Source organism: Jaculus jaculus, chromosome 5 (assembly GCF_020740685.1).
Source record: "Jaculus jaculus isolate mJacJac1 chromosome 5, mJacJac1.mat.Y.cur, whole genome shotgun sequence".
NCBI classification, from domain to species: Eukaryota; Metazoa; Chordata; class Mammalia; order Rodentia; family Dipodidae; genus Jaculus; species Jaculus jaculus.
The window spans coordinates 84,326,115-84,347,111 of NC_059106.1; the positions used below are offsets into that span (position 1 = coordinate 84,326,115).

Genomic DNA, 20,997 nt, shown 5'->3' on the forward strand with positions numbered 1-20,997 from the left:
ATTGGTGTTTTTTTTTTTTGACAATGTTATGTATGTATATAACGTCTTTATTCAATTTTATTTGAGAGCGACAGGCACAGAAAGAGGCAGAGAGGGAGCGAATATGGGCGTGCCAGGGCCTCCAGCCATTACAAACGAACTCCAGACGCATGCACCCCCTTGTGCATCTGGCTAACGTGGGTCCTGGGGAATCGAGCCTTGAACTGGGGTCCTTAGGCTTCATTTTTTTTTTAAAGTAGGGTCTCGCTGTAGCACAAGCTGACCTGGAACTGACTCTATAGTCCCAGGCTGACCTCCTACCTGTGCCTCCCAAGTACTAGGATTAAAGGCGTACACCACTGCGCCTGACTTTAATTAGACGACAGTTTCAATTCTCACTAGGCCACCAGTGTTAACCATGAAGTTAACCTCTCTTTTCCCCCCAGATGCCTCACCAGTAAAATGCAAATATAAGTATCTTTCTCAGAGTACCATTGGGAGGACAAATGAGATAAAGCACTTAAAATCCCGTGAGAAGTCTAGGTAGAATTAGGGTATGCGTGTAATTTATGCCCTCTAACCACGGGCTGGCTCTAGGTCCCCAGAAACAACTCCTGTTCACGTGTTCTGCATCCTTGGAGAGAAATCCCAGAGGGCCGGGGACTAAGAGAGGGTGCCCTGTGGGAGGGAAAGGCACAGCCTTGTGGGAAAAGCAGTTTTGGTCCTTAGGAGCCCGGGGTGGGGATCGGAGGAGGAGGGGGCAGCTAGCTGTTGCCCCGCACTTCCAGTGTCCAGGGGCCTAGCCCCACGTGGAGGAGAGGCGGGCGTCCCGCTGTGTGCAACCCCGGCCCTTGGCTCTCCAAGAAAGAAGATGCTCGGATATTGGTGGAGGCTGATCACCCCAGCTGTACGCAGTCCTCTGGGGCCGGGCGGTCGGGACTCCGGGCCGTGTTCTCCAGGCGGGAGTCGGGGCCGTGGGGTGCGTGCGGCGGAGGAGAACTGGGCGCTTCCGAAGGTGCGAGCCCTTCCGGCCCTGCTGCTGCGCACCGCCTCCAGCGCTGGGAGGCGGACAGCCAGGCCCTTGACCGTGAACGTCGTCAAGTTCGCGCCGGTGGCTAGGCAATGGCGCGGGACCCCCGCGGCCCGCCCTCGCCTCGCCCTTGCCTCGCCCTCGCCCCGCCCCCGCCCCGCCCCGTCGCCCTCCCCCCTCGCCCTCCCCCCGCGCAGACCGACGGGCGCGGAATCCCCAGCGATCCAGACCGGGTTTTGCAGCCGAGCGGTAGGACTGCGCGTGCCGTTGCTCATCTGTCACCCCAGGCAGCTGTCGGCGGCGGCAGATCAAGATGCTGCACCTACTATGGACCGCGCTGTCTGGAACCCCCTGGGCTGCCCTGGCCTGCTGCGTGGTGGCGGCCGCGGTGGTCCAGCGATGGTCCCGGCACCGGACGGCTCGGGGCGCGGCGGCCCGGGCGCGACAGAGGCAGCAAGCGGGCCTGGAGACCATGGACAAGGCGGTGCAGCGCTTCCGGCTCCAGGTGACTGGGAGCTGGGCTCGGGGGCGGGCGTGGCGCGGGGACGTCGGCACCACAGCTCCTCCAGTCGGCCTGCAGGCTGCGCAGGTGTGTGCCGGTGCTGACTCCCTTTCTGAACCAGGTGGAGCCCGGAGGAGGGTCGTTACTGCACTGGGTCAAAAGAGGAGCTTGGCTCCGCGCCCCAGAATCTCGAAGCCACGCCGAAATGCTACTGTGAGAACCAACTGGGTGTTAGCGTTGAGGACTTTGGAATCACAGGGCTGTGACCCCAGGGTATCAGAGAGCGGAGTTCAAGCTTGCTGATTTATACATGAGGATCATTAGAGGGAGTCAGAGAAAGACTTAACCCCTAGTGCGCTGGGAGTTAGTGGCAAAGCTCCTCCAGATATTCCGGCTCAGTGGTAGCATGCATACGGTCTAAGATTCAGTTTCCCAGTACCACAAAACAACAACAAAAACCTACAAAGCTCGTTAAGAAGGCAAGTCTTCCGGGCCTCGGTCATGCAATCTGTCGAGTAGCAAACACCTTCAAACCCTTCCATGAGCAGGTTTAGTTTTAGCCCTTCTCTAGATTATCTGTCTACAAGTTTTACTTCTCTCTGGGTTGCTTTGAGTGTTTTGGTGTGCACGTTTGGGTGAAGTCGGGGAAAGGAGTTTTGGAGAGGGAAAAGAAGTACCTGGAAGAGAACTTTCCCTCTGGCATATGAAAGACCGACCTCAGTTAAAAAATCAAAATGAGGCCGGCAGTGGTGGCGCACGCCTTTCATCCCCACTCGGGAGGCAGAGGTAGGAGGATCGCTGTGAGTTCGAGGCCACCCTGAGGCTCCATAGTGAATTCCAGATCAACCTGAGCTAGAGTGAAACCCTACATCGAAAAACAATAAAACAGGGCTGGAGAGATGGCTTAGCGGTTAAGCGCTTGCCTGTGAAGCCTAAGGACCCCCATTAGAGGCTCAATTCCCCAGGACCCACATTAGCCAGATGCACAAGGGGGCGCACGCGTCTGGAGTTCGTTTGCAGTGGCTGGAAGCCCTGGCGCGCCCATTCTCTCTCTCCCTCTATCTGTCTTTCTCTCTATGTCTGTCACTCTCAAATAACTAAATAAAAAAATGAACAAAAATATTTAAAAAAAAAAGAAAAACAAAAAAACAAAAACATAAACTCAAACTGAGGGCTGGAGAGATGGCTTAGCTGTTAGGGAGCTTACCTGTGAAGCCTAGGGAAGGACCTAGGTTCAATTTCCCCGTACCCAGGTAAGATGCACATGGTGGTGCATGCATGTAAATGCTCACCTATTCTCTCTCAAATAAATAAATAATAAAATACTTTGTTGCAGTCCGGTTCACATTGTTGGTAGAAATCACCCAACCAAGAGCAGCTCCTGGGAAAAAGAGATTTATTTTGGCTTACAGGCTCGAGGGGAAGCTCCACGATGGCAGGGGGAAACGATGGCATGAGCAGAGGGTGGACATCACCCTCTGGCCAACATAAGGTGGACCACAGCAACAGGAGGGCATGCCAAACACTGGCATGGGGAAACTGGCTATAAAGCCCATAAGCCCGCCCCCAACAATACACTCCCTCCAGGAGGCATTAATTCCCAAATATCCATCAGCTGGGGAGCTAGCATTCACAACACCTAAGTTTATGGGGGACACCTGAATCAAACCACCACATACTTAAAAAATCAACAGAGGTAGGAGGACCATTGTGAGTTTGAGTAGTTTGAGCAGTCTGGGACTACAGGGAGATCCTACTTTGAAAAACAAAAACAATAAGAAAAATGAACTCTGGGAGATGTTCTTATGTGCTAAGGGGAGAGGAGTGGCTGTGGTCATTTGTGGGATTTGATAGGTAGGAAGGAAGGTATCCCAGGTGAGGAGAACAGCAGAAGCCAGGAGGGTGTTCCTAGGTTGGTGTCAGGGAGGGGATTGGTCACTGAAAATTGCATATAGCAGGAGCTCAGTTGCAGCAAGCAATGTCTGAGCTGGAGCAGAGCTAGAACTAGAACTAAGTGTCTTAACAAGACTTTGTGGCCCACTGCAGTGGAAAGGGGCAGGGAGAGAGATAAGAAGGGAGATGAGGCCTTGATGCCAGGCGCAGGTTGTGGCCTCATACGTGGGTGAAACTTTGACTGTAATTGATTATTTACTCCCCTCCATCACTAAGGCCAAAGTGTGTCTTAATTATTTATGGAAATAAATAATTAGTTCTGTCCTGCCAACTTGGGAAGCCTGGTGTCCTTGGACAGCCCTGGGAGCCTTGGCTGCTCCCCCCCCCCCCCCCCCCCCCCCGTGTCCTTCTGTGCAGCCAGTTGAGTTCTGCCAGCTCCCAGACAGCCTGGGGAGCAGGCGCAGAAATCTCTATCTGCCCACAGCTCCTGCCTACAAGAAGGAATCCTCCTAGTCACAAGGAATCCGTTTGGCTGGCAGGGTTGGGGGCTGGTAGAAAATGAGTCCTTCTTTCATCTCCCTCATTCCTTCTGGAGTCATCGCCTTGGGGTCATTTTAAGAACCAAGTCTTGCTGGGCATGGTGGCACATATCTTTAATCCCAGCACTGGGACTTCATAGTGAATTCCAGGCCAGCCTGGGCTAGAGCGAGACCCTACTTCGACAAACAAAACCAAAAACAACTGAGTCTTTTAGGCAGAGATTTTGGTTCTAAAACACAAAAGGGTTTTTAGATACCTTCCTGGAGCAGGAGTCCTCACATTACACACCAAGCTTGGCTTTGTTGTTGTTTTTTGAGGTAGGATTTCACTCTATCCGCTGGCTGACCTAGTATTCACTTTGTAGTTTTAGGGTGATCTTAAACTCACAGCCACCCTCCTTCCTCTGCATCCTGAGCTCTGGGATTAAAGGCATATGCTACCATGCCTGGCTTGAGAGCAAAATCTTGAAATAGAACAAAAGTGTTATAAAACCTTGAGGGGAACAAAGGAACATCCAGGGGACCTGAAATTAGGACAGTAGGTGGTTCAAGAGAAAGAAAATAGTTGGAAGAGGGGAAATGTTTAAAAGACAGGTATAATAGGGGCTGGAGAAATGGTTTAGCAGTTAAAGCGCTTTCCTGCAAAGTCTAAGGACTCTGGTTTGATTTCATAGTATCCACATAAAGCCAGATACACAAGGTGGTGTATGTGTCTGGGGTTCAGTTGCAGTGGCTAGAGGCCCTGGCACATCCATTCTCTCTCTCCTTCTTGCTGGGTGTAGTGGTATATGCCTTTAATCCCAGGACTGGAGGCAGAGATAGAGGATTGCTGTGACTTCAAGTCCACCCTGAGACTACATAGTGATTTCCAGATCAGCCTGAGCTAGAGTGAAACTTGACTTCAAAAATCAAACAAACAAGTAAAAAAAAAAAAACAAGGTAGATATAGTAGCTCCCTCTTGAAAGATTTCCCAATGCCAGTGGCCACGCAGTTGAAGTTATCTGATTCTCCATTTCCCACATGAAATGAATTTCCCCATGTTCACAGATTATCCTCCTTAAGGTGGAGGTGGAGGTGGAGTGTAGGCTTCTTTTGGTGTCTTGGGAAAGAGAGCATGTCTCAACTGCCTGATACTAGTTGGACTTAAAAATAGCTGTTAGCAACTGTGCCATCAGCTGTCACCAGGGAAGAACACAGGAAAGCATTCAAGCGTGCACTCAGAATGAAGGGTGGGTGCTGACTCTTGGGTACCTTGTAGCGAGGTGGGAGGAGATGGTGACCAGACTGCCAGTAGAAATTATTCTAGGGTAATGGAGGCTCTGCTGGTTTGGAATTTCTTTGTTCTACTTTTAGGCATTAATACAACAAACTATAGAGAAGGAAAAAAATGGTGGCACACATCTTTAATCCCAGTACTCGGGAGGCAGAGGTAGGAGGATCGCCGTGAGTTCCAGGCCACCCTGAGACTCCATACTGAATTCCAGGTCAGCCTGGGCTAGAGTGAGACCCTACCTTGAAAAACTAAAAAACAAAAAGTAAAAATAAAATAAAAATCCCAAGTGTGGTAGTTTGAATGGATGTCCCCTAATTGATTCTAAAACTTGTAATTTAGATCTCTAGCCACTTGACTGGAAGAGTTGTCACTGGGGGCGGATCTGAATTCAAGCCTAAAATATGCATAGTGATGAGCTTTGTCTGGGGTTCCTGGAGTGTGCTTGCTGTTGGTGGTGGTTTTTCCTCTCTGCCAGGACCTATGAAAATTGGCCACCTTCTTCTGTGATTATGGAACGTCCCCTGGATCTGTAAGCTTCAAATAAATTCCATTCCCCCTCACCCCCATAAACTGTGCCTGGTTTGGAAGTTCATCCCAGTGACTTGAGGCAGTCTGCTATACCAAGTAATTGTCATATCATTTAAAAATTTTTGAGAAGTGGGAGCTGGAGAGATGGCTTAGTGGTTATGATGTTTGCCTGCAAAGCCAAAGGATCCTGGTTTGATTCTCCAGAACCCATGTAAGCCAGATGCACAAGGGGGTACAAACGTCTGGAGTTCATTTGCAGTGGCTGGAGGCCCTGGTGCACCCATTCTCTCTCTCTCTCTCTCCCCCTTTCTCTGTGAAATCAATCAATCAATAAAAAGAAAGTGGGAGAGGTAGCCAGGTGTGGTGGCACACTGCTTTAATCCCAGTGCTTGGGAGGCAGTGGTAAGAGAGGTAGGCCACCCTGAGGCTACATAGTGAATTTCAGGTCAGCCTGGGCTAGAGTGAGACCCTACCTTGAAAAACCAAAAAAAAAAAAGGGGGGGGGGAGGTGGTGAGTACAGAGGGGAGGACTGGAGCAGTCTTGTAAGGAACTGGGTGGAGGATCACAAGTGGGATGGGTAGAGCATCTGAGAGTCAGGAGCACCTGAGAGTGGAAGCCAGAGAAAGCCATCCAGCCGCAGGGAGGGAAGGCTAGTGTGACAGGAACCTGGAAGGCCTGTGTTTCTCCCCACATCTGGCTCCTTGTCATTCTTCAGATCATAGCAAAATGTGGCCTCAGGCACACTTGCCTCTGTATCTAAGGTGACCCTTTCATTTCCAGCAGCACCACCTTACAGTGACCCACTGACTTGTTTACCTAGATGGTGAGTCTCTGAAAGCAGGTATTTTGTGTCTTCTTGGATACTTCTACGTTCATAGCCTCTCACATAGTCCTCACATAGTGTCTGCTGACTGACTGAATGACAGGAAGTCCCAGAGAAGCAGGACTAAGCCCCTCACCCTGTAGTATTTCAGACAAGAGAAGTTAAAATTAAGAGAGCCTTCTGATGGCCTCAGGGAGACATGAAGGAAGATAGAGTGAAGTAACTTGTAGTTAGTAAGGGTTGCGGGGGAGAGCCTGTGCAGCGTGGGCACAGCAATGCCATTTACCTTTATGGTTCTAGACAAGGCACTCCCTCTCTCTAAGCCTCGGCTTGTTCATTTGTTTCTTTCATGAGGAAGAGAGCAGGAAGGCTGATAGAGACTGGGTGCACCAGGGCCTCCACACTGCAAATGGACTGGACTCCAGACGCATGTGCCACCTCATGCATATGGCTCTACATGAGTACTGGGGAATTGAACCCAGGTCCTTAGGCTTTGTGGACAAGTGCCTTAACTGCTGAGCCATCTCTCCATTCCATTGGTTTCTTTGGCAAGATTTAATCAAGATATGGTAGGGAGCCAGCTGGGTGTTGACTGCTTGTAATCCCGAGGAGGATCCTGAGTTCAAGACCATCCAGTGTAACATAGCTGAGACCTTCATCTCACCAAACAAAGAAGCAAGCACTCCACACACTCATCAGCACAATGCCTGGCAAGAAGTGGGTGGCTGTGTTTGGGGTTAGTTGTAATAGCAGTGATAGTTGTAATTTGCCTGGGTAATAAATTTCCGTTCTCCCCCAGGCTTCTGGAAATGAATTCTGCACTGACTTGGGATGTTAAGGGCCTGCCCAGGCTGGTTCCTGGAACTGGCAGGTGGCAGTGAGCATCTGCTAGCTCTGTGGGAACTGAGTGGTCTTAGTCACACACATGGAAACTGATTCAGTTTGTCGTCCGCCCACAGAACCCTGATCTGGACTCAGAAGCACTGCTGGCCCTGCCCCTGCCTCAGTTGATGCAGAAGTTACACAGTGGGGAGCTGTCCCCAGAAGTTGTACTCTTCACCTATGTAGGAAAGGTAAGACCTAGACCAGCCCTGATCCTCTGTTCTTGCTCACACAAGCTGTGGGGAAAACCTGGCATGGAGTTCTCCTTGGAGTCATGATGTAATCACAGTGCCAAGGGCTACCAGAGAATGGAGGAGCTAGTGGGCCGCGTGTGTGTGTGTGTGTGTGTGTGTGTGTGTGTGTGTGTGTGTGTGTGTGAGAGAGAGAGAGAGAGAGAGAGAGAGAGAGAGAGAGAGGGAGGCGGAGGAGGGTGGAGACTGAGCATCTCAGACTTCCCTCCCCTTCCCCACTCCACCTCATTGATCACTAAATCTAGTCTGTTTCCTCCTGTCTCTTTTCAGTCCATCTCCTTGTGTCCATCCCTCCATCCCTCTGGCTTCCTCACCATTACCTCCCTCCATGAGCAGCAGCAGCAGCCTCCCCGGCCAGGACCTTCCAACTCCAGCAGCATATAGTCCAGGCTAAGGCCTGGGGAGCTGGGGAACATCAGTTTGAAGTCTGCCTTGCTTTGTTCTGGCTTCATAGGTTTCCTTTCCCTAGAGCTCTTTCCCTCTGCTTCCCCCCCCCCCCCACTCCCCTAGTCGAGGACATCAGGGATCAGAGCAGAAGGAACGCCCGACCCGGAAGCCTCTCCCGCCTTTTGTTCCTGTGAGTGTGAACTCACTCCCTCTCCACCCACTCACAGACAAGCCTTGCTTCTTTTTGGTTTTTCTTTTTCTCAAAGTTTTTTTTTTTTTTTTAATTCATTTTATTTATTTGAGAGAGAAAGAAGCAAAGAGAGAGAGAGAGAGAATGGGCATGCCAGGGCATTCAGCCACTGTAAACGAACTCCAGACGCATGTGCCCCCTTGTGCATCTGGCTTATGTGAGTCCTGGGGAATCTTTTCAGGCAAACGCCATAACTGCTATGCCATCTCTTCAGTCCCCTTTTTGGTTTTTCGAGGTAAGGTCTTGCTCTAGCCAGGCTGACCGGGAATTCACTCTGTAATATCAGAGTGTTGCTGAGATTAAAGTTGTGTGCGGTCACGCCTTACAATTTATTTGTCTTTGAACCTTCATGCTGAACACTATTTTTACGAAAGAAGTGCTCAAGAAATGTGCAAAAAGACAAATTGTGCATCATAAGTGAGATTTGTGTATGATAGTGTGACCACTAAGCCGGGGAGCGTAAGTGTTGTGTTGAGGAGAGTATAATAGGGCAAGGAGGGGCCGTCTGTAGTAGAGAGGGTGGAAGAGAGTAGGCTGGTGTACCTCACAGGAAAGACACAGGGACTCAGCAGATGGTGTTACTTCTTCCTGATCAAGTCCCTGCGCTTCCTGAAGTTCACCACAAGAGAACATTCTGGTTGCACATAAATTCCTCCCTTCCTGTGCTGTGTGGCCTGGGCCCACTGGGTTCTCAGCATTAAGTGTGTCACAATAGCCCACACCCTTTCCCAGGAATAGGATTAGTCACTGGGCTGCATCTGGCTCTTCCCGTCTTTACCTTGTGGGTCCTGCAGCTGACTCTGGTTGGAGGCCCTAGATATAAACATTCGTTCTCATACCATTCCTTGTAGCCAAACTCTTTTCTTAAACAAATTTTTTTTAGGGGCTGGAGAGATGGCCTAGTAGCATTTGCCTACAAAGCCAAAGGACCCAGGTTCAATTCCCTAGGACCCACATAAGCCAGATACACAAGATGGCACATGAATCTGGAGTTCGTTTGCAGTGGCTGAATGCCCTGGTGCACCCATTCTCTCTCTGTCTTCCTCCCTCACCTTCTCTCTGGCTCTTTCTCTCAAATAAATTTTAAAAGTATTAAAAAAATATTTAGCATTAAAAAAAAAAACAACTTTTGGGTAGGAGAGATGGCTTAACGGTTAGGTGCTTGCCTGTGAAGCCTAAGGACCTCGGTTTGAAGCTCGATTCCCCAGGACCCACATAAGCAGATGCGCAAGGTGGCGCATGCATCTAGAGTTCATTTGCAGTGGCTGGAGTCCCTGGTGTGCCCATTCTCTCTCTCTCTCTATATCTGCCTCTTTCTCTGTCTGTCTGTTGCTCTCAAATAACTAAAAATAAAATAAAAAAATTTTAGAGCCTGGCATGGTGGCATACACCTTTAATCCTAGCACTTGGGAGGCAGAGGTAGGAGGATCACTGAGAGTTCGAGGCCACACTGAGACAACATAGTGAATTTTAGGTCAGCCTGAGCTAGAATGAGACCCTACCACGAGAAAACTTTAAATTTTATTATTTGAGAGAGATAGAGGCAGAGAGGGAGGAGAGAATGGGCGCACCAGGGCCTTCAGCTGCTTCATACAAACTCCAGAAGCGTGTACCTCCTTGGGCATCTGGCTTATATGGGAACTGGTGAATTGAAACTCTGTCCTTTGGCTTTGCAGGTAAGTGCCTTAACTGTTAAGCCATCTCTCCAACCCTAACATTTCTATTTATTTAAGAACGATTGAGAGAAAGAGGAAGAAAGAGAGAATGGGTGCACCAGGGCCTTCCAGCCGCTGTAAATGAATTCCAATGCATGTGCCACATTATGCATCTGGAATTGAACCTGGGTCCTTAGGCTTCCCAGGCAAGTCTCAGGGTGGCCTTGAACTCACACAGGTCTCCTGGATGCTGGGTTTAAAGGCATGAACCATTCCCAGCCTCTTTTTAACAGTTTTATTTGAGAAAGAGCAGGCAAACTCTTTATGTCAAGTCATTCTCCAGGTGACTGGGTTATCTGAAGCAAGATTTCCTGGGACCCAGGAGGCTTGGCTTGGCCAGGAATGGTCTGTGTACTGGTTGGAGGAGGGAATACTGAGCCCCAGGAGGCTGTGGCCTGATCTAGCTGTGGGGGGCTGCCTTCCAGCATAAGCTAATATGGAGGTTTTCTACTATCTGCTCCTGCTCCACCTCACTGGGCAGAGATGTGGATGAGGGGGTGTTGCCAGTGGTCAGTGGTCATCTTCCTTGGAGCTTATGCCTTGCTGAGGGCACTTGAAGAGTAGCTCCTTACTCTTTTGGGTGTCCTAGCTCTGGAGAGAGGGAGAAAAGGAGGAGGGAGGGGGAGAGAGTGCATCAGGGTGAGATTAGAACCAAGCATCTAGCAAGGTGGCTGTTGCACTCATGGTCATCCGTGTGCTCCCGAGCCATGTTGTTAGTTATGGCATGCATTTCATCCCAAAGAGAACAAAAGAAAAAGGCCAGCTTCTCTCTACCTTGTTTTCCTCTGCCCTAGGCCTGGGAAGTGAACAGAGAAGTCAACTGTGTGACCTCCTACCTGGCTGACTGTGAGCCGCAGCTAGCACAGGCCCCACGGCAGGGTCTGCTCTATGGCGTCCCTGTGAGCCTCAAGGAGTGCTTCAGCTACAAGGTACACCCTGCTGGTTGTTAAGTTGTTACACACCCTGTCCCTACGTCCAGCTCTCTATCCTTGCTCACTTGGGGGCCTCAGAGGATATCTCAGGCCTAGAAGTTGTAAGAAGGGATCATGGGTATGCCTAACCTGACCACTGTGACTGTGGTGGCAGTGAGCCCTGGGCTACTGAAGGGCTCCTGCCTAATTGGCTGTGTCTTCTTTGATGCCCATTCCTCCTCCCAGGGCCAGGACTCTACGCTGGGCTTGAGCCTTAACGAGGGGTTGCCTTCGGAGTGCGACAGTGTCGTGGTGCAGGTGCTGAAGCTGCAGGGGGCCGTGCCCTTTGTGCACACCAACGTCCCCCAGTCTATGTTCAGGTTGGGTCTCAAGGGCTGTGCCTCAGCCAAGTGAGGCAGGGTGGGTGGGGGCAGTGATATTAGTACGATCAAGGCTGATCTGTGGATGCTTTCTCCTCCAGCTATGACTGCAGTAACCCCCTGTTTGGCCAGACCACAAACCCATGGATGTCCTCCAAAAGCCCAGGTGGCTCCTCAGGAGGAGAGGGGGCCCTCATTGCATCAGGAGGCTCCCCCCTGGGCTTAGGTACTGATATTGGAGGCAGCATTCGTTTCCCTTCTGCCTTCTGTGGTATCTGTGGCCTCAAGCCTACTGGGAACCGACTCAGGTATGGTGGGCACATGGTGTTTCTGGGCTCCTTGCTGCATAACGTTGGCCTAGCCTCTAGCCTCTTTGAGCTCCAGACAGGAATTCACTAACCAGGGTTTGACTGGGGAGTGGGTTACCACCAGCTATGCATGATTTTGTTTCTTATGCTGGGAATTTGGAGCTGCAACATGGACTTGGAGTGGGCACAGGGTGGCCACTACCTGTTTCCAACATCTTGTGTTTCTAACCAGCCTCAGTGGCTTGAAGGGCTGTGTCTATGGACAGATGGCAGGTGAGTGAGATTTGTGGTCCCCTCAGTGCCCTGGAGGAGGGTTGGGGGTTAGGTTGCTCTTCCTACATCTCTGCTTTTCCTGTGGGCAGGATCTGGCTGCCAGGTCACTCTAGGTCCAAGTTCCCACCTCCTTGTCTTACATCTTATTCTTTCTCCCCAGACCTGGGCTGACCCTTCCTCAGACCCAGACTCCATTGGTGGCCAAGTGACCTCTATTGCCTTACAGTGCAGCTTTCTGTTGGCCCAATGGCCCGGGATGTGGAGAGCCTGGCACTGTGCATGAGAGCCTTGCTGTGTGAGGACATGTTCCGTTTGGATCCCACAGTTCCACCCATGCCCTTCAGGGAGGAGGTGAGCAGGAGTGGAGGAGGCAAGGGTTTTACCTAGGTGGTATCGGCAGGCCCTGTCTTCTGTAGAGCCACTCTCCCCTCAGAGGCTCTGAGATCTGGGTCGGCTGCTATTTCACAATGGACACCAGGTGGCGACATTGCCTGCATTTGGAACCCTCAGGCTTTTGGTCTGTGCTGTGCTGTCACTGAGGGCTACTAGTTAGGAGCCACTTGCAGCTCAGGAACTCCTTGGGGCAGCATCCCCGTACCTGGGGTGTTGCAGTTTCCTTATCATTGCTGGAACAAAACACCTGACAGAAAGCTGCATATGAGGCAAAGGTTTCTTTCAGTTTACAAGGGAAGGTTCATCATGGCATGCAAGAGTAGAGGCTGGGCATCACATTTTGCCACAGCAGCTGGGAAGTGGCAGCAAGACTGAGCTGCTCTGGCAAGGGGGAGCTGGGCTGAAACATCTTTTTTTTTTTTTTTTAATTTTTTTTTATTTATTTATTTGAGAGTGACAGACACAGAGAGAAGGACAGATAGAGGGAGAGAGAGAGAATGGGCGCGCCAGGGCTTCCAGCCTCTGCAAACGAACTCCAGACGCGTGCGCCCCCTTGTGCATCTGGCTAACGTGGGACCTGGGGAACCGAGCCTCGAACCGGGGTCCTTAGGCTTCACAGGCAAGCATTTAACCGCTAAGCCATCTCTTCAGCCCAAGGCTGAAACATCTTAAAGCCCACCACCAGCAACCCATCTCCTCCAGCAAGGCTCCACCTTCCAAGGTAGACATTGAGTATGAGGCGTAATCACAGTCACATGAGGCTATGGGAGACATTTCACATTCAAACTCTCATACCTGAGCTGCATTCGTCCAGGAAATAGCAACCTTGTTCATGGATTCCTGCTCATTTTCCCAGAAGGTAGAATTCTTGGCACTTAGGCTGAGTGAGTAGTGGGCAGTGTGGATTGTTGGCTTCCCAAAATATGATCAGGATAGCCTATTGGTCAGGCAGAACTGAGCATTTTACTTTATGCAGTTAGAGAGCCCTGTCTCCATGAATCTTGAGCAGGCTCTCCTAGAGCAGGGCGTCATGTCAGTGGTATGATGCAAGCTCTGCATCCCAGCAGTCTGGGGTTTCTTCTCCGGGTGGGCCTCTTGCTTTACCCTATTGAGGCTGCCTTGGAAAGGCTGAGGATTCATGGGCAGGAGAATGGCTTCAGTGTTTCTAGAGGTTAGAGAAGATGAGCAGATCTGGGCAGGATGATCTCTTCCTCCTTAGTAAACAGGTTCAGACAGTTGCAGTCTGAGCCCCTTCCTCATAGTGAAGAGAGGACAGCCCCTATCTGGAGGTCTAGACTACTTTCTCATAGGAGCCAGGGTAGGTTAACAGAGAGTGTTGCCTCAGGAGACCATATGCCTGGGTCCAAGCCTGACCTATGCATTGAGTGGGCCTCAGTCTCTATGTAGCCTTAGTTTCCTCTTATGGCCAATAGGGATCTTCAGTGAAGGTGTTTATGAAAGGCTTGCATTAGAATGCTGATGGTCCACGAAAAATAGTGTCAGAAGGATTTAGCCTGCAGCTATAAACCTCCCATCCTGTAGCCAACTAGGAGTTCTATGTAGGTCATCTTCTTTTGTTCCAACCCTGCCTCTTATGTTTGCTGCCAGGTCTACAGAAGCTCTCGGCCCCTGCGTGTGGGGTACTATGAGACCGACAACTATACCATGCCTAGCCCAGCCATGAGGCGGGCGGTGCTGGAGACCAAGCAGAGCCTTGAGGCTGCTGGCCACACGGTATGGCTGTGGGAGCCCGCTGTCCCGGCATCTCCTTTCCTCCTGGGGAGCCTTCCCCTTACCCATGTCCGCTTCCTCCCAGACTCCTTAGCTCCCTCTTATTTAGTCATTCACAATGAGAATTGTGGCTCTGCGGGACCAATATATAGATGGCTGACTAGAAGTAGTGAGGCTTCTGGTGGATGGAGAGTTCAGCCTGCATTGAGTGAAGAGTGGTCACTCATTCGGTGAGCCTTGTCACCATGAGCAATAGTGTACAGTTCTCCAGAGGTTCCCAGTGGAGACTGTGGGGTTTGGTTTGTTCATCTGAAAAAGCTTAATGGGTGGCTTCTAGACTTCTCTCATGAGGTGGTATTCATGGGCCCACACCTTTGCCTTTGTGGCTTTGTAACCATGTGACAGAGTGGTCCCGCTTATCCTCAAAGCCACTGGAGCAGCATATGGGGCATGGGGCCCAAAGGCTATTAAATCTGGGGGCCTTCTCCCTTTAAATCCCTGCAGCTGGTTCCCTTCTTGCCAAGCAACATATCCTATGCTCTGGAGACTCTGTCCACAGGTGGGCTGTTCAGTGACGGTGGCCACAGTTTCCTGCAGAATTTGTGAGTGCTGTTGGGCTTTGGGGTTTATCATGAGATCAGAAAAAGCAAAGGCCTGGGAAGAGCAGCCAGGCCCCTGGGATCCCCAGGGCAGGCCTCAACCACACACAAAGAACATCTGAACCTTCTAGGTGGGGACCTTGTGTCCCTCCAGCTGTGCAAGTTGAGCGTGGAGATACCTGGAAAGGTACCAGCCCAAGGGAAGGCTGGATGCTGTATCCATAGCCTCTTGAGCTGAGCTCCCTGTGGGATAGGCATGAGGTTCCCCACAATTTGTTAATGTGCAGAGGCAAGGGTAGGATCAGGAACTAAGGTGGGGGTGAATATGGACATCAGGCTGTCTTCCCTGAGTAGTTTTTTTTCTAATTTTTTTTATTGACTTTTTTTTTTTTTTTTTTTTTGAGGTAGGGTCTCACTCTAGCCCAGGCTGACCTGGAATTCACTATGTAGTCTCAGGGTGGCCTTGAACTCACAGCAACCCTCCTACTTCTGACAACTTCCATAATTGTAGACAATAACCCCTGATAATTCCCTCCCTCCCCCCACTTTCCCCTTTGAAACTCCACTCTCCATCATATCCCCTCCCCCTCTCAATCAGTCTCTCTTTTATTTTGATGTTATCATCTTTTCCTCCTATTATGATGGTTTTGTGTAGGTAGTGTCAGGCACTGTGAGGTCATGGATATCCAGGCCATTTTGTGTCTGGGGAGAGCATGTTGTAAGGAGTCCTACCCTTCCTTTGGCTCTTATGTCCTTTCCGCCATCTCTTCTGCAATGGACCCTGAGCCTTGGAAGGTGTGATAGAGATATTTCAGTGCTGAGCACTCCTCTGGCACTTCTCCTCAGGATTATGGTGTTTTTTGAGTCATCCCAAGTTCACTGTCATCTGAAAAGAGAAGCTTCTCTAACCAGAAGGGAGAGTAGCATTGATATATGTGTATGAACATTAAGAGAAGTGCTTACTGGGCAGTTTGGTGAACATAGTGTATACATTTAGCCAGACAGCAGCAGACGTTACACCCCTAGGGCTCATAACTACCCCTGTTGTAGGTTTTCAGTATCAGGGATGTATTTCCTCCCATGGAGTGGGCCTTTAATCTAATTAGAAGGCATTTGGTTTCCCTAAAACAGACATGCCACTATTGTACCTGTTGGCTGATTTGGCCTGTTTGGCCAAATTTAAGGCTTGCAGTGCCCCCTGCTGAGTATCTCCACTGGTGATTTCTCTCTCTCCTATTAAACTGCATGCAGTGTGGCTTTTTCCAGTTTTCTGTCAGCTGATCTACATGGAGGAGGTTTACAGCTCAGTTCCAAAAAGATTTCTTAGTAACCTTGCAGCCCAAGTATGTGGAGTCTTCAGTAATAGGGTCTTACCATCTATTCCTGGTGGTAAACCAAGAGCTTTGGCAATGGCCTGTAACATTTTGGGGTTATCAGTGATCTCCCTGGCTAACAACTCACTGAAAGGTATCCCATCCCTGGCACTGAAAATTTTCTAGTAACAATCTATGGCTTCTGAGTGTTACATTGTCCAAAAAAAGTAGGTTTCCATATGGCTTATTTATATTCTCTTATATTTTGATTAGCCCTCCCTCCACCTTTCTTTACTCAATCTCTTCCCCTGACTTCTCTTAGGCCTTTTCACCCCCATTAGTCTGTTCTACTTACGTATATACAATACCATCCTATAAGTCCGCCCTCCCTCCCTTTCTGCTCCCTTTCTAGTTGACTGGCCTCTGCTACTGAGTTTTTGTTTTTTGTTTTCCTCTGAGTAGGTTTTTTTTGTTTGTTTGTTTGTTTTGGTTTTGTTTTTTAGAGGTAGGGTCTTGCTGTAGCCCAGGCTGACCTGAAATTCACTGTGTAGTCTCAGGGTGACCTTGAGCTCACAGTGATCTTCCTACCTGGGATTAAAGGTGTGCCACCACACCCAGTACATTTTTTTTTTTTTCTTTGAGCAGGACTTCAGTTTTCTGTTCTGTGGGTGGGTACAGCAGGTTCAGTTTAGGAGGCTTGGCAGAGCTCATATCATATGTGCAGAAACTAATGTCCCCCCCCCCCCAGCCATTTTTAGTCATTAAAGGGGCAGAGGACAATTCTGTGAAAGGTGCTTCCTGGGAACATGCCTGGGTTGGCTGGGCTTATGCCTCTCAAGCGACAAACCTGCTTCACACTCTGCCTCACTGTGGGCCATCTTGACCTCTGCAGCCTTGTTCAGTTAATTTCCCAGTCCATCATGTCACAATGCCACTTTCCCTCCCCTACTTCCAGCAGCAGAATATGGCCTAGGCTTTAGCTGAAGGCTCCTCCTCTCACTCTGGCTTTGGGAGTGAAACATTCCTGAGACATTTCTCTGCACTCTAGAGCCAGGCGTCCTAGACAGCCTACACTGAATAGCTCCACGCTAATTGTCAGGCCAGGCTAATCAGAGCTAATGTGAACATGCTCAGGGAAATGTTGCCTTCAGTCCTCAAGACTCTGAGCTGAATCTGGAGGAGAGGGAGACCCTGAGTGCTGCCTTGGGGTCTCCACTAAGGATGGAGCAGAGCCCAGGCATCCCAAAGGAGTAGCAGAAACAAAGCATGTTATAAGGAGGCAGAGGAAGATGCTAGAGATATGGGTTACAGTAGTTTGGTGAGGAGGGAGGTGGACAGGGCAACCAAGGAGAGAATAGGTGTTGCAGTCAGTAGGGAGAAAGGAGGGGTGGGGGATGGGAGTGCCTAGACGAGGCCTTTTGTCTTCCAGCAAAGATGATTTTACGGATCCCTGCTTAGGGGAATTGATCTTAGTTCTGAAGCTGCCCGGGTGGTTTAAAGGACTTCTGGCTTTCCTGCTGAAGCCTCTGGTGAGAGCACCAGGAGTGTGAAGGGCTGGACGGAACCTCTGGACCCTCATCCTGTGATATCTTGTGGCTTCTAGCTCTTCCCCCATCCCCATGTCCTGGCTTCTGGTTTGGGCAAGTATGGCCTCCTCTCCACTCCTGCCCCTGCTGCTCTCTTCCCCATACCCTGCAGTCTTGAGCCAGCCTGCTTGCTGAAAGGCATGTGCCCTGGGCCTGAGGGAGGCATGGAGGAGGAGGCATGGGTAGCCAGTCACTGACTCTGTGTCTGTTCTGGTGCAGTTTCCACGGTTGGCGGCCTTTCTCAGCAACATGAGGTCTCGGTGAGAGCCTTTCCTGTATCCAGATGCCTGTTCCGTCTTTCTCTAACTGGTTTGAGTCCAGGTGTTTTTGACTGGAAGATCTCTGGGAAGGAGCTTTTGGGGGACTGACCTCGGGCCCTCCAGTGGAGGCCTTGAGACTCTTTTAGCAGGGTCCACTTAGGGCTGGAGAGCAAGGGCCTGAGTCTTCACAGGATGAGAGCGATGGAGGGAGGGAAGAAGTCACTCACCTGGGGCATATGGGAAGGACCAAAAAGAATTTGGCTTGGGGTGGTGTGAAAATGTTGGGTGCTAGGGAATTAGGTGAACTGAGCTGGGCTACGTCCTACTGGTTGCCCCTTAGTGGCTGGGCCTGAAAAAGCAAGACATGAGCCACTCCATTCGCAGCCTGACATCCTGTAGATTCACTTCTCTCACTTCCAGGCGTTCAAGACCTTTGATAGTCCTGGCCTCTCCTGTGGCCCAAGGGTAGTGAAGAATCAGGTCTGGTCTAGTGCTGGCTCTGCTGTGGAATCACTAAGCAAAATGTCCTGTGTCTCTCTCAGGCCTGCTTTTCTCATTTAGACAGCAGGGCCTTGACCTTCTGCTCTCTCTGAGCTCCCCTGGGATTGGATGAGATCTGGGGGTGGTGAGAATAGGATGTCTGATATTTTATTCCCTGTGGCTGTGGCCATGATGACTAATGACCTTCTCACCCCCTCTGCCCAGGTCAGCTGGAAAGCTCTGGGAGCTGCAGCATGAGATGGAGGTGAGGTCTGAGCCCCTGCACTAGAGCTGGGGGCGGGCAGGGGTAGAGTTGGTTCAGGACACCTGCCAGTAGGGTCTTCTGGCCACTGCTTCCACTGAGATACTGGAGTGGCCTGTCATTCTTACTTCCCCATCCTGCTTCTCGTTTTTTTGTTTTTGTTTTTGTTTTTGTTTTGTTTTTCAAGGTAGGGTCTCACTCTAGCCCAGGCTGACTTGGTATTCACTATGTATTCTCAGAGTGGCCTCAAACTCATAGCGATCCTCCTACCTCTGCCTCCCGACTGCTGGGACTAAAGGCGTGTGTCACCATGCTCAGCTTGCTTCCCCATTCTGGATTGTAGCTTGAGCCCTGCTCTGACACTCATGTGATTGTGGGGACTGCGTCCTGTCCTGGGGAACCTCATTCATTTCCCCTCCGGGGCTCCCTGTGGCTGAGCAAGTATGCAGTTTCACGTTGGCAGGAAATGTGTCTGTGTTTCAGTTAGAAGGTAGAATGATGCCTCTCTGAAAAGCGTCCGCTGGTGACTGAGCTCAGATCCAGTGCCAGGGTCTGGGACCAGAGCCACCCCAGCCTCTGCCCCTTCACTGGACAGCCTGAGGTGCCTTAGGTCTGAGTGCTTTCCCTAATTTGTGTATCCCCTTAGGTGTACCGCAACTCTGTGATTGCTCAGTGGAGAGCGCTGGACCTGGATGTTCTGCTGACCCCTATGCTGGGCCCTGCTCTGGACTTGAATGCCCCAGGAAGGGCCACAGGTGAGGTGTATTCACCCACTCCGTCCCTTATTTGCCTGTCCTCTGAGTTCAGCCCTGGGGCAGTATCCTGCTCTTGGGAAGCCTTGCCTGCGGTCTGGCTAGCTGTAGAGATGAAAGAAAGGCATGTGGAATACCCTGGGAGAGCGAGGGTTTCCTGGAATGCGCTCTATCCCAGTGGGAGATCTTGGAGAGGCTGTAGTTTGGGGAGGTGGTATTTGAACCTAAGTGGGATTTAGATAATACATGACAGTAGGAACACCAGTGCACCGGGCAGGCATCAGGAGATCTTGCTGCTTCTTGGGCTTTGCCACAAACCTAAGCCCTAGGAGGGGCCATTTTCTGCCATGTGAAAGCAGGGTGCCATTTGGGTGGGAATGGGGGTGACTAAGGCCCAGAGGGGATAGTCAGTATTGCAGATGGCAGAGCCTGCTGTACTCCATGTGATGTGTTCCAGGGGCTGTCAGCTACACTATGCTCTACAACTGCCTGAACTTCCCTGCGGGGGTGGTGCCTGTCACCACGGTGACTGCTGAGGACGAAGCCCAGATGGAACACTACAGGGGCTACTTTGGGGATATCTGGGACCAGGTGCTACGGAAGGTGAGATCTGCCCACCTCGCAACTCACTGCCACCCCGCCCCAGATGCTGTGGAGGATACCTTCCCAGTCCTTGTAGGCCTTGTTAGCCTTCCTTCCTAAAGCAGGCCCATGCCTGCTTCTGGCCCTGCTTCCTGTCTCTCCTCCCATGGGTGCTTGCTTCCTGAATGTAGGGTGGGGGTCCCATATCTCTTCCCCTATCCTGATGTCTGTGCCCCTTCAGGCCATGAAGAAGAGCGTGGGGTTGCCCGTAGCTGTACAGTGCGTGGCTCTGCCCTGGCAGGAAGAGATGTGTCTACGGTTCATGCGGGAGGTAGAGCGGCTGATGACCCCTAAAAAGCAGCCGTCCTGAGGGACTCTCACCTGCCCATCTCTGGAGGACCTGAGGCCCATGTGCTCCGCTTTATTCAGGACACTGTCACCTGAGAGGAAATGTCCAGTGTGGGGCAGAGGCATCCACCTCCTCTCCCCTGAACCCCTGTGGGAACTCAGGCCCCCCCCACCAAGCCTAGACCTTATTCCTCTCTCTGGTTCCCTCTTCATCCCGATCCCCTACCTCATGTGGCAGCCAGTAGCCAAGGCCTATCAACAGTTAAGAAATAACTCGTCTGTGTACTTTCTGAGCGTCACGGAGAGGGGGCTGGAGCCTGCTGAGAGCAGGGCTGGTCTGATCTCCAGGACCGGCTGCAGCCATGTAACTCTTGTGCTTCAAAACCTCTCTGTGTGCCTGACTCACAGGATGGGCACAAACTCCTACCTCTCCATGCTTATTTGGGTAGATTCAGCTTAGATTAGCTGAACGCTGATTTTGGTCTTATTACTTCTTTCCGTCTCTGCTAATATGCACTTTTCAACTTCACCTTTGGGGCCTACTTTGTGTCCTTTCTGGGCTCTGGAGGGTGTTTCCTCCCAGTCTGCCTTATGTGTGGGACATTTGTGGTGGGCCTGCCTTCCTGAGCATGGTGGCTCTCCTCAGTGCTTATAATAAGAAAGCACCTATTGGACTGCAGGGAGTTAAGGGAACACAGCTGGACTGGTGCTGATGCCACTGGGAAAGAGGAGCCCACCAGCTGGGGGAGGTGAGCATGAGACAGA

The 20,997-nt window shown here is 50.9% G+C and overlaps 1 protein-coding gene across 1 annotated transcript; it reads left to right on the forward strand.

Moving 5' to 3' along the window:
- Positions 1 to 1,264: 1,264 nt before the first annotated feature.
- On the forward strand, positions 1,265 to 20,505 carry Faah (fatty acid amide hydrolase). Its single transcript, XM_004672151.2, has 15 exons — positions 1,265 to 1,514; positions 7,529 to 7,642; positions 10,849 to 10,983; positions 11,212 to 11,345; positions 11,447 to 11,653; positions 11,886 to 11,926; positions 12,153 to 12,277; positions 13,928 to 14,053; positions 14,555 to 14,652; positions 17,392 to 17,491; positions 17,768 to 17,808; positions 18,514 to 18,553; positions 19,197 to 19,305; positions 19,760 to 19,905; positions 20,126 to 20,505. Exons 1-15 carry the CDS (start codon positions 1,323 to 1,325, stop codon positions 20,252 to 20,254), a joined length of 1,737 nt encoding a protein of 578 aa, XP_004672208.1. The 5' UTR covers positions 1,265 to 1,322; the 3' UTR covers positions 20,255 to 20,505.
- Positions 20,506 to 20,997: the final 492 nt, after the last annotated feature.